Source organism: Stenella coeruleoalba, assembly GCF_951394435.1.
Source record: "Stenella coeruleoalba genome assembly, chromosome: 5".
Classification (NCBI taxonomy): domain Eukaryota; kingdom Metazoa; phylum Chordata; class Mammalia; order Artiodactyla; family Delphinidae; genus Stenella; species Stenella coeruleoalba.
In genome coordinates, this window is record NC_137150.1 from 40,713,199 (window position 1) to 40,727,140 (window position 13,942).

At 35.1% G+C, this 13,942-nt stretch overlaps 1 protein-coding gene across 4 annotated transcripts in view; it reads right to left on the reverse strand.

Moving 5' to 3' along the window:
- IFT80 (intraflagellar transport 80) overlaps positions 1-13,942 on the reverse strand; it is a 106,067-nt gene that overhangs the window by 22,468 nt on the left and 69,657 nt on the right. For all 4 annotated transcript variants that reach the window (XM_079921678.1, XM_079921681.1, XM_079921679.1 and 1 more), the window contains 3 exons: positions 10,289-10,407; positions 6,445-6,519; positions 2,583-2,746 (listed from right to left, as the gene is read on the reverse strand). In XM_079921678.1, coding sequence (XP_079777804.1) covers positions 2,583-2,746; positions 6,445-6,519; positions 10,289-10,407 — 358 coding nt within the window. The remainder of the gene's footprint in view (positions 1-2,582; positions 2,747-6,444; positions 6,520-10,288; positions 10,408-13,942) is intronic.

Here is a 13,942-nt window from a genome sequence, read left to right on the forward strand (position 1 = left end):
TAAAATTCTATGAATTATGAAAGGATTAAATAACAATTAAATAATAATGAAATATGTTTCAGATGTGAATTAACTGTAGAAAAATTCAGAATAAGGTATATTCAGTTGGAAACATACATACTTTATTATAGTTTCTATCTAAAATATGTGGTGTTGGGACTTCCCTGCTGGCACAGTGGATAAGACTCCAAGCTCCCAATGCAGGGGGCCCGGGTTTGATCCCTGGTCAGGAAACTAGATCCCACATACATGCCACAACTAAGAGTTCACATGCCGCAACTAAGGAGCCGGCGACCCACAACTAAGGAGCCCTGGAGCTGCAACTAAGGAGCCCGCCTGTCACAGCTAAGACCTGGTGCAACCCAAATAAATAAATAAATAGATAAATAAATATTTTTTTAAATAAATAAGTAAATAAAAATAAAATATGTGGTGTTGAATAAGAAAAGTATAGAAAGTTCATAGTGATCACTGGGATTTTCAAATTTAAGTTTACTGAAGACAAAAATCTGACTTCCAAATTATTATTATTAACGATTACACAGCCATCTTGAATCTGTCCACTATCTAGATACTACTGTATTTCATTTCGTTCTCTTTCCTCTCATTTAGCCAGAAAGGAAGTCATTTAAAAACAAAACAATTACCAAATGTCCTCTCTCAGAGAAAGCCTAAGGCATAAAGAGACAGAATAGCTCTACTTAGGAGAATTATATTTCCTACCAGTATGAGAGGTGATGCTATCTGAAAGTACTGAAAATTAAAAAGTGGGACAGTTTTCTAGCTCCTGAATTAGGTCTTCCATGGCATGACCTCACAAAATTAATAATCAGGTCAGACTTTTTTTTTGTAACATGTCACAGTAATGAACAATGTTTGTTCAGCAATATTTATTAACAGAGAATAACAATTATTTACTATCTTTCCACTAGGCTTTAGGGATATCTCACTCTCACTCTTACCTCATTGGCTCCTCCTCCTTTTACCCATCTCTAAATATTGATGTGCTCAGTCACTGGTCCTATTCTCTGTCTATACTCACTTCCTAGGTAATTTCATGTAGTATCATGGCACCATCTACACACCAATGACTCCCACATTTATATCTCGTCCCCAACTCTCTCCTGAGCCCTGGACTTTATCCTGTTGTTTCCTCTCCAACCCTGCTTGGATGTCTAAGAAGCATTTAAACTTACCATGACCAAAACAGAACTCTCTGGGTTTGTGGACCTCCTCTAAACTTCCTCGTTCCCCATCTTTCATCTCGTTCATCCAGGAAAAACCCTAGGGTAATATGCTTGCCTCCACTCTCTCATGCCAACATTTTTACCATGGCCAAGTCTTTACATGATCTGGTTCCTACTTATCTATCTCTCTGTCTTCTCCTACCACTCTCTGCTTTGCTCGTGTTGACCTAAGTCCCATGGCCCTCCAGCAGTTCCTTTTTTTTTTTTTTTTAATTTATTTTATTTATTTATTTATTTTTGGCTGCATTGGGTCTTCGTGGCAGCATGCAGGCCTTTCTCTAGTTGCAGCGAGTGGGGGCTACTCTTCACTGCGGTGTGCAGGCTTCTCATTGCAGTGGCTTTTCTTGTTGTGGAGCACAGGCTCTAGGCACGTAGGCTTCAGTAGTTGTGGCATGCAGGCTCAGTATTTGTGGCGCATGGGCTTAGTTGCTCCACGGCATGTGGGATCTTCCCGGACCAGGGCTCGAAACTGTGTCCCCTGCATTGGCAGGCGGATTCTTAACCACTGCACCACCAGGGAAGCCCCTGGCAGTTCCTTTTATGTGCCAACAATTCCCATTTGCACCTGCTTGTCCTATGGTCATTCCCCTCCCCCACCTCTAGAATTCTCCATTCCCTCACCCTGCATTAATTTTCTTCACAGCATGTATCAGTGGCTGACTATATTTGTTTGATTTGTGATCTTATGCACTATTGTATCCTCAACTTCTAGAAAAGTACTTGGCATACAGTTAGCACTCAATACTATTTGTTGGATACATGTTCTGATACAGCATTGCCTTAAAAAAATGGTTTCGCTCTCCTATGGAATTCCAAAACACCTGACACATTCATATTTATTTATAAACACTAATGTGGCCTAGATTTTTATATGAAAATTTAAAATTATTCATAACTTTCTTCTACTTCATTAGTTTAAAAATATGTAAACATAAAAATATGAATATATAAGCAAAATAAATAGTACAATGAAGCACAATATTTACTATGTTACTAAATAAAGAAAAAAATTTAAAAGGTCAATAAACTTAAAAATTAACATACATTTTTAGGACACACAGTCTTGAATTCAAACTCTATACCAACAGCTACTGAATATATAAGATTTATTCCTTACAACTAAGCTTTGATGCTGTGACAGTATCTATTTGTTCCATCAGTTGGGAATAATATGACAACTTTAGTTCTTTAATTGATTCATACTTAGGAAAAATTAGGAAGCTCATAATTCTTTCATATAAAGTTAACATAATAATAGATGAGAAAATGAAAGTTAATTGATGAAAATTTTACAGTGTTAACAAATTTCATGGCAAATTATAAAAATGCACTTACTTTTTTCATCAGCTTTGTCTTTTATTGCTATGGTATCATTACTCAGAGAGACCGTCTGTGCATTTAGAATATCTGTTCTCATTCCAGGAAATTTTGGAGAGGAAAGGAAGCGCCCGTCATAAGAATATAAATAGATACCACCACCATCTACAAGAAGAAAATGTCTAAAAAATAAAGAATAAAAATATATTTTCAAATAGGAGTTTACTATAATTTCATTTTTATATTAGAAAATAGTTTATGCTTTGGAAAAATCTAAATCTTACAATTAAAACAATAGTAAAACATAAATATATAAAGAATGAAATATAAAACAACCTGAAAAGTCAACATTGGTTGTTTGGTTTGTTTTCTAGGTTTCTGTTTTTTCATGCAGGTAGGAGAAGGAAAAATGAAAAGACCCATTAATATTATAATTGTAATTCATTTCCTTCCCTAAAGAAGCATCTCTATACAATGGCAATAAAAAAATCGTGTAATTCACAATTCAGTGATTTTTTTAATGTCAGATGCTATTTGTTTCATGAAACAGTATTAGTACATATTTCACAGTTAAAGATTATGGTAAAGGGGTTCCCTGGTGGTGCAGTGGTTGAGAGTCCGCCTGCCGATGCAGGGGACACGGGTTTGTGCCCCGGTCCGGGAGGATCCCTCATGCCGCGGAGCGGCTAGGCCCGTGAGCCATGGCCGCTAAGCCTGCGTGTCCGGAGCCTGTGCTCCGCAACGGGAGAGGCCACAACAGTAAGAGGCCCGCGTACCACCAAAAAAAAAAAAAAAAAAAAGATTATGGTAAGGATCATTAAAATTAAATTACAGTACTAAATTAGATTAAATACTTGTTAAAGTCCTAAACAGTGAAAATTACTCAAAAATTAACATCAGAGCCAGCATTTATTAAAATAAGATGTTTTGACTTTAAAACGATATGGTAACCATCAGTAAATGTGTTCATATCTAAAAACACATTTTTTGTATCAGGGACTTTGGTTCATTTGCTGTGTTGACCGCTCTATTCAAGGCATAGGGTCCTGTATAGTTTATTTTTTATTAAGTCAAAATGTAAATATTTTATGGCTGCTATTTTTTTTCTTTCAAAATTTATGAACATTGCAAAAAATAATTCAAACAATACAGAGAAAGCAAAAGATCTCCTGCAATCTTCCTACTTCCATAGAGATAACTTATGGCAAAGTATGGACACATCTTAACTTTACTTAACTCATTCCTGATGGACACTTATTTTATTTCAAATTATTCATTGCTTTAAAGAATGTCTAAAGTATATACACATCTCTGTATGTTTACATTACTTACTTCCTTAGTACAATATAACTTCTAAAAATGCAATAATTCGATCAAAGGGCATATACTTTTAAAAATTTAACATATATTGTTAAACTGCCCCTTGAAAGGTTGTACTGATTTACACTCATACTACTGCTATATTGGAGAGCCTGTTTCCTCAATGCTGAACACATTATTACTTTTTTTTTAAAGAAAGTTTCCACTTTATTTTTATTTATTTATTTTTTTTCATGGTATGAGGGCCTCTCACTGTTGTGGCCTCTCCCGCTACGGAGCACAGGCTCCGGACGCGCAGGCTCAGCGGCCATGGCTCGCGGGCCCAGCCGCTCTGCGGCATATGGGATCCTCCTGGACCAGGGCACGAACCCGTGTCCCCTGCATTGGCAGGCGAACCCTCAACCACTGCGCCACCAGGGAAGCCCCCACATTATTACTTTTTAAAATCTTATGTTCAAGACTTTAATATCCTTGATTCGGAACTTTTTTTTTTGGCCACGCCAGGTGGCTTGTGGGATCTTAGTTCCCCAACCAGGGATTGAACAGGGCCCTCGGTGGTGAAAGCACAGAGTCCTAACCACTGGACCTCCAGGGGATTCCCCAGAACTATTTCTTGATTCAAGAATTGCTAATTGTTCTTTTTTGCTATAGAAACAAATAGAAAATAAACATCAAAACAAACAAAGTTAATATATAATGAATACCAAATATGTACACTTGAATTAAATTAATACTTGAGTATTGGTGTGTAGCTTATTTAATTGAAGGGTTTGGCCCTTACACATTAGTGTATGAAAACAGTATTTGCTAATGTTGACAAGTGATACATCATATTAGTATATATTCTTTCTTTGTCTCAGTACTAAAAGCATTTTCTCTTCTAAACAAGATACTAAAGCTTTAACTTCCTTGTGAGTAAACACTGTTTCAAGGGGCAAACATTTCTAAATGTACAAATAAGACCAGCAATGGGCAGTAAGTAAAATATTCTTTAATTACTTAATCAGTTATGCCATTAACATATGCCTTTACTAAGTAAGAGCATATTCAACATACATTTATATATAATATATAAAGAAATAAATTGGTTTGGAACTGTTTCAAGTAAAAAGAATTTCAGAAATAAATAAATAAATCACTGGTTCAACTTCATTAAACAGCTAATAGAAAATTTGACACAATTATTTTTTTGATCACTCAAGGTCATCAATATGATGATCATACTCTTCAGTAACTATGTAACTGATAGCTTTGATACTCACGAGAATCTGATGGTGCATCAGAATAATTATGCTATTCAGCTACGCAGTTCTCCGCTTTTAGTTTTCTCATGCTCCCTTGCCAGGCGGTCACTTTTCTTCCCGTCGCTGTGCCAGCCTCTAACAACTCACCAGTATTCCTCTCCTGGTTTGCTATTTATAAAAGACTCTGGGGGGCTTCCCTGGTGGCTCAGTGGTTAAGAATCGCCTGCCTATGCATGGGACCCGGGTTCGAGCCCTGGTCCACAAAGATCCCACATGCCGCGGAACAACTAAGCCCGCGAGCCACAACTACTGAAGCCTGTGCACCTAGAGCCTGTGCTCCACAACAAGAGAAGCCACCACAATGAGAAGCCTGCGAACCACAACGAACAGTAGCCCCTGCTCGCCGCAACTAGAGAAAGCCCACGTGCAGCAACGAAGACCCAACACAGCCATAAATAAATAAATAAATTTATTTATTTTTTAAAAAAAGACTATGGGCTAGAAAACCTGATAATAACACTATTAAGAGCTGCCTAGGTGGTGAGTAAAGGGATGAGGAATAAAGTAAGTTGTTTTAGTGAAAAGATTTCATGGGTAGCTATCTTAGGTAATTGCTGATTATATTTTCATACTTTATTCCTGGTTTTATTGAGTTGTAGTTATCTAACTCTGATCTCTGATTCAGTAGGGTATCACTGTACTTGACAAACTGATAACTTTCATGGAAAAGTGTGGGTTCCTGAGTAATAGCTACTCCTACTTTACTCCAGTTAATTGACCCAGAGTTTTAGTCCTGTATACACAAAGTCTTGGTCGAGAATATTATTTTTCAAACTTCAGATCACAGCCTAGTAGTAGCTCATAAAATTAATGAGTTTCAACCAGTATTTAAAAACAAAAACAGGGCTTCGCTGGTGGCGCAGTGGTTGAGAGTCCGCCTGCCGATGCAGGGGACACGGGTTCGTGCCCCGGTCCGGGAGGATCCCACATGCCGCGGAGCGGCTAGGCCTGTGAGGCATGGCCGCTGAGCCTGCACGTCCAGAGCCTGTACTCCGCAACGGGAGAGGCCACAACAGTTAGAGGACCGCGTACCGCAAAAAAAAAAGAATGTAAAGAAATTCTGAGACCAAAAAGTTTCAGAACCACTGATCTAAGAGCTTATTCTCTTACTTTTTTTTTCTTTTAAAATAAAGAAACAGATTGATTCCAAGTGACAAATGTACCATTCTGTAAATGGCATGCTTTAAAGAGTGCTCTACTGCAGTTTAAAATATTTTAACCCCAAATTAAATAGTGAAACATGATAAACAAATTACCTTTCTGCTTGCAAAATTAAACTAACAGTTCCTTCTTTGAGATCAAATATAAGTGGTGTATTCCAGTTCTTCGTACTGAAAGACAAATAAAATGGATATTTATTAACACTTGAAATACCAAATACTTTTTAATAAGTAGATGGGTACTCATTTTAAATGAAGTATCTTTAGTTTCACAGTAACTCTGTATACATTTCTATTACAGCACTTGGTGCATTGTTCTGAAATTACTCACTTAACATGTCTGTATCCCTGACTAGAAAGCTGACTCTGTGTCCCTAGCACCTGGCACATAGTAAGTACTCAATAAATGTTTATTCTAGGAGCCACAATATGCAAATTGAGGAATCATAAGTTCAAGTTCTGTCATTTATTAGCTCTGTGATTGGGCATGTCATCTAATGTTTCTCTTTTGAAAAATAGTAGCAGCATAGTATAGTGAAAAGAGGATGGGGTTTTGGCTAGACAAATCAGGATTAGAAATCTGGTTTCACCACCTGTCGGCCATATGATCTTAATAAGCTTGACCTAAAGAACAGTTTTCTTATTTTTAAAATGGAGATAATGATGACTTACCTAAAGCATCTAGCTAACTGCCTACTGCATAGCAGATACTGAACAAACAAACACTATACTAACAATAACATGATGAACAATTTTTCCTACAGGTCTCCCAATGTAAATGTTGAGCTGAATGAAGATTTCTGTGAAACATTCTGTAAACTGTAAAATACTGTATTAATGTAAACTATGACTATGCCTATTGAATAAACAGATGAATGAATGAAAAAATAACTCCTATGATTTTTATGATGTAATACGATTCAAAGATAAGGATGGGTGGAGAGAACATTCACAAACTGAAAAACCCATCCCCAAATAATCAAAGGTGTTTCATAGTTTAAAATGTTTTATTACTCCTATATATTCTGAATTTCTCTCAATTACTTTCTTAGAACCAATTCTTTAAATCAGATTAAATCTCATATTGATCCACGAGATGGGGGGAAGGGGAAGGTTGCAGTAAATTGGGGGAAATTAATCTTGGCTAATGCAGAGCCTGATACCCATTTCAATAAGTAAATGCATGCATAAAGCCAAACAGTGAGTAAATCACTACTAATAATTAGTAAGTCTCAGGTTCACAGGTACGATAAAGCTATGCACTTTTGTACTTTAGAAAAAATATCACAGCATGCTCATTTATGCAGTCATCAGAATTAACATTCATTCTTTGTCAAGAGAGCTGATACAAATAGTGAGTATGAGGTTTTTTTAATGTCCCCTTACAAAATATCTGAGATTTATGACAACTGATATATATACATATATATATATGACATGGAAATATAAACTCCCTAAATCAGAACAAGAGAATTTTCTATACAACTATTTGAAAATCAAATGAAAATTTAACATAGAATGCTCATATATGATTTTCTTTGTCTGGAACTTCTTTTCATATAAACTAGTATATGGCTTGCATGTTTGTTTTTAAAATTATATTTTTATTACTAAAAAAGGGGCAACAGTTATTAGGAACTTGAATTCAAATCCCAGCTCTTCCTTTAGTAAAGAAGTTAAGTAATTTCACCTAGGGTAAGTTACTTAATTACCTCTGCGTCCTTTAGTTTCTTCATTTTGTAAAATGGGAATAATAATAATAATATCCAACACACAGAGTAAATTAGATCATGAACATAAAAGATAGTATAATAGAGTTCAGTAAATAATAGTTGTTATTATCTAAAATACTAGGTATTTTTAATTTAATGAACTATATTTCAGTATGATGGGTCTCAGCATTACTTCATTCCCACTACTGCTCCCTGGTATTTCACCTTAATAAATATTTTGTACCTTCATAAATGTCTTGACAACAAGAGAAGGGAGGTAACGTTAAATCAGAAAAGAAAAAAAGCAATTTAATATTTTGACACATACTACCTGGTATGAGAAAGGTACAGTGACAAAAAAATTAAATAACAGCTTCTAAACTTTTGGTAAATATTTTAAAAAGCAACCTAATACAAGTAACACATAATGATACCAATCCTACAGATTCAAACATTATGTCCTTGCCATTAAAATTAGTAGAATAAATCCCTCGTTTAGGGCAGTTAAGTTAAGAGCCCTACCTTTCTTCAACCAAACCCTAAACTGAGGAAATCTTCTCTGTTTTCCTCAACCCCATGAAAATTATTCAAAACCCATGTGCACTAAGTGATTGTGAGATTCCTCATATTCTATAGTCCCTTTCCTATACCTCAGTGGTTTAACTTGGTAGCTTTCTTGACTTTACCCAAAGCGTCCCTTCTCTTTCACGTAAGAAAAAAAATTTCATGTAAAATTGAGCTGCTTATTTCTTTATCCCCTTTCTCCTTTGCTTCTCCCATTTCATTACTCCAGGCTTGGCTGTTATTCTAAGTTGCAGATTCTGATTAGTAGCAGATTTCCACATAAGTGAGTGACAATTTGTAATATATACTTGTAGCAACTGATACTGTTAATTAAATTTTAGGATACCTTTGTGTTGTGTATTACTGAGCTTTAGCTTACCAAGACAACAGTATACTTTATGTTTTTCAATTCATTTATTCATCCCAAAATATTTATTTATTTAAGTACTTACTACATGTACTGGGTATACAGTGGTGAATAAGACACATACATACTCTACCCTCAATTTTCTATTCAATGATTAAACTATAACCACATAATGTTATAAATAAAAGCACAAAATGTAAAAAAAAAATCTTTATTCACAACTCTTGAAAGTGTCATAGTGGTTCCTTGAGTTTTCTGGATAGTTGAGAAGTCAACTGGTGGCAAACTAGAGCTAGTTTGTACCGATTGTTATATTTTCAGGAATTTTGCAAGCCAACTGTTAGATAAAGCCATTATTTAAAATTAAAATATATAAACATAATTAAGCAAATTATATTCAAAACAAAGATAATACTCAAACTGATCACTTCCAGTTTATTTTATTACATTTTACTATTATCTATGCACTTGAGATTATTTACACCTATTGTTATCTATATGGTGGCAATTCTATATAATGGTTTGCCACTGTGCATCTCTTCTTAATTCTGTGACATCATATTGGTAGCTTGAAATTGGCCATGGTAGAAGTATTTATATAAGAGAAATGAGCTAACACTGCAAATCAGGTTGTTTGGTTGGTTGGTTTGTTTCCAGAAAGCCAGTTCAATATTTGTCAGCACACACTGAGTTACATAAAAATACCAAGTAAGTTTTTAAAGTTTTAGGTGCAGGTTTCTTGGAGGTATTGAGTCATTTCCTGCTTTTTAATACAAAGTATACTGAACATATTTTCTTTCATCATTTCTGGACAACTCTGGATTATCAATAGGAACATTTATGATTACCCTGGACCATGATATTAAGCCTGAACACCTCCTTGTGTCCTTACTGAACATCTTTCAGCCTGCTGTCAGGCTGCTAGCTGTCCCCGCTGCCAGTGGTTAGGTGGTTCCTTTTCCCATCATTTATCAGATGCTCCTAATCTTCTCTGGGCTTTGAAATCAAATTACACTGAAGTCCTTAGAGCTATGAGTAAAGTAAGAGTAAACATTATCTCAGAGAAGGTATTCTGTATTATAAAAGTGATTATTAACCGTTGATGCACAAACTTTATTAGATCTACTTTCCTTACTCATAGCTTACTTTTTATCACTTCTTGGTTGGTAGTAAGTTCAAGATAGGCAAGGTTTTGAGAAAGTTAAGTTTAAACCAAACCATGTTGATATGAAAGCTTGAAAATAAATTCCTCCTCACAGACAAAACTCTGGATTTTAAAGAAACGCAAGATGCTTACGAGAACACATAACACTGAAGAGACGTTGAAACAACTAAGTGTGCATAGTTCAAAGAGGCTTTAATGACTCTATCACGGAATTCCAGTAAATCCACTGCATCATTAAGAACGTTACGAACCTAAACAAGGGAAAATGAAATACCAACAAACAACATTAAAATACATCAAATTTTAATTAGATAGGTTAGCAAACACAAAAATTTCTATGCATTCTTGATTATCTAATCATAAAAAGAAGAAGAATTCAATAGGAACCAGGCATAAGATTTGGGTATAAAATCATCCAACAAAACTACAGACACAGAAAACTTAGAAATAAGTAGAAAAGGATCTATGTATAGAGATTTCTAACATGAAAGCCAATCTGTATGATGTGGCAGTGGAGCAACAAGGTGAAAACTGCTGTAACAGTGAGATATATAGTCAAAGGAGTATGGCACATAGGAGCTGGAAAGAGACTGTATGATTTCTGCCCAAAACAGTAAGAGATCAATAATTTATGAAATATATTTTTTAAATTTTAGGGTTTTTAGGGTTAGATTTTACTTTAAAATTTAAGTTCTAAGGAAAGAGATATAATAACTTTAAAAATCAAAAGTGGAGTAGGAGGTGTCAGTAAAGAAACCAACTACATAGTGAAGAAGCCAAGGTGTGCAGAGGGGTGGAAAGTATTTCCATGCATAAAAACACAGGGATAATATATAAAAAACCTAAGCACCAACTAACAAATGGCGACTTGCCTATGATAGTCAAAATTATTATAAAAGTTTGTTAACTGATAAAGTTTTTATTTTTTAAAGTTTTTTGAAGTTTTTATGTATTACCAGATGGGTAATACATTATAGTAAGAGGTGAAAATTAGAGAAAAAGAGACTAATTTTACTTAGAAGTTAGCGTTTCTTTAAATTCCCCTCAAAATGTTATCATCTTTCTAAATTAACATGACAATTATAGTATTAATGAAGAATAAAAGGGTATGGAAGGAAAAAGAGGAAGATAAAGTCAAACTTCTTCTAAGTACTTCTTCAAATATACCTACAAGGCATATTATATTTTTATTACCTGTTCCCCAACTCCTATCCCCACCAAACTATTATTGCCATGACAAGAGATAGCAGAATTATATACACATCTAATCCTTGACCCAGCAATCTTACTTCTAGAATTCTATACCAAAATAAACAAGCAAAACTATGAAATAACATATACACAGGCTATTACTACATACAGCACTATTGGTAACAGCAAAAGACTGGAAACAGCCCAAATATCTATCAACAAGGGATAGGTTGAATAAACTACATTCACAAAATAGAATAATATACAGCTATAAAAAGGACTGAGTAAGATCTATGGAGCAACCTCCACGATATATTGTAAAACAAAAAAAGGCAAGATGCAAAACAGTGTGCATAGTATTATACCTTTTATCTTATAAAGGGAAGGAAATGAAGATATATGGATTTGTTTATATTAAAAAAACAAAAAATGTAAAATAGTATTCAATAATATATTATTAGAATAATATTGAGATTGTTATTTTTAACTATATTTTAGGATATATTCTAGGATATATTAATGTCTTTAAGAACAAAAATTTTCTTGTAAAAGAAAAGAACTGCAAATAAAACAATCAAGAGTAAAATTCCATAATCTTGAATTCTGAACTTGAAACCTCAGTATACACTCATGATATATTTTTATCTGTCAAAAACAAATACATTTTATCTTAATAAAATACATTTTATTTTTTATTTAAAAAATAAATACATTTTATCTAGAAGTAATGATCAAACCAGGAGCAATGAGCACACCTAGAACCTGGATCATGGTCTTTAAATAACATTCCCCTCCAAAAGCAACAAGGCCTTCTTGGAAAAATGGTGGATTTCAAGTCTGGGACAGGAAATGTATCAATATAAGACACCTGGAACATCTTGTCAGAAATGCAAGCAAGCTATTGAAATCATCTCAAAAGAACACAGGAGTCAAATGGCCAAAGATGGAACCATTGGAGCATTAGAAAGAATAAAGACTGCAATGGATTGAAACATATCAAAAATGTTAAAATCTGCAAGTTTATAATGATAACAACAACAAAGAAACTCATTGGGCATACCAGGAAACCAATTCGCCATTTGAAAACTGGTAAATAAAGGAAAATAATTCAGAATTTGTCTCACTTCAGAGTAACAAATAGTTGATTAGGCAAAGTCTTTTACAGAAGAATTCTAGCTAATAAATGCAGAAGGAATGATAGAATTACAAGATGCAACTCCTGATGAAACATGGTTCTAAACAAGTACCATCCATGGCTGCTAAAAATATTAAAGTAAAAGCCTAATGGGAAACTATCTGACATATGAATCAGACTTATAACACGTGAACACACTGATAAATCTCATCATTAAAAGAGAGATAAGCAGACATGTGTCTCACAACAGGAAGTGTACAGCATCGCCCACAAAGTATTCTTTATATTTATCAAGGCTCTATATCTAATAAGCAGTCTACAGGAAATCCAGGGGCTAGATGTACATGTTAAATGTAATCATACCACAGGGATGCAAACAGGAAAATGTAGGAAATTCAACAGAACAAATGACCTGGTTTTGTAAACAAACAAATAAATAAATAAGGAGGAGGAATTGTTCCAGATTTTAAAAGATTGAAGAGACAAATTAAATGCAATATGGGACTTTGTTCCTGGTACAAACCGACTAACTATAAAAATATATATTGACATGTACCACAATGTTCACTGCAGCTCTATTTACAATCTCCAGGACATGGAAGCAACCTAAGAGTCCATCGACAGATGAATGGATAAAGAAGATGTGGCACATATATACAATGGAATATTACTCAGCCGTAAAAAGAAACGAAATTGAGTTATTTGTAGTGAGGTGGATGGACCTAGAGTCTGTCATACAGAGTGAAGTAAGTCAGAAAGAGAAAAACAAATACCGTATGCTAACACATATATATGGAATCTAAAAAAAAAAAAGGTTCTGAAGAACCTAGGGGCCGGACAGGAATAAAGACACAGATGTAGAGAATGGACTTGAGGACACGGGGAGGGGGAAAGGGTAAGCTGGGACGAAGTGAGAAAGTAGCATTGACATATACACACTACGAAATGTAAAATGGATGGCTAGTGGGAAGCAGCCGCATAGCGCAGGGAGATCAGCTCGGTGCTTTGTGACCACCTAGAGGGGTGGGATAGGGAGTGTGGGAGGGAGACGCAAGAGGGAGGAGATATGGGGATATATGTATATGTACAGCTGCTTCACTTTGTTATACAGCAGAAACTAACACACCATTGTAAAGCAATTATACTCCAATAAAAATGTTTAAAAATATATATATATATAGGGAGAGAGAGAGAGAGAGAGAGAGGAAAAATAATGGGAGAAATGGGACCTGTTACTGTAGACAGACTTAGGAGACAACTGGAGAAATGTGAGATATCACTATGATTATGTTAAAATAAAAATAGTTCCTACGTTTTTGTTTTTTTTTTCGGTACGCGGGTCTCTCACTGTTGTGGCCTCTCCTGTTGCAGAGCACAGGCTCCGGACGCGCAGGCTCAGCAGCCATGGCTCACGGGCCCAGCCGCTCCGCGGCATGTGGGATCTTCCCGGACTGGGGCAC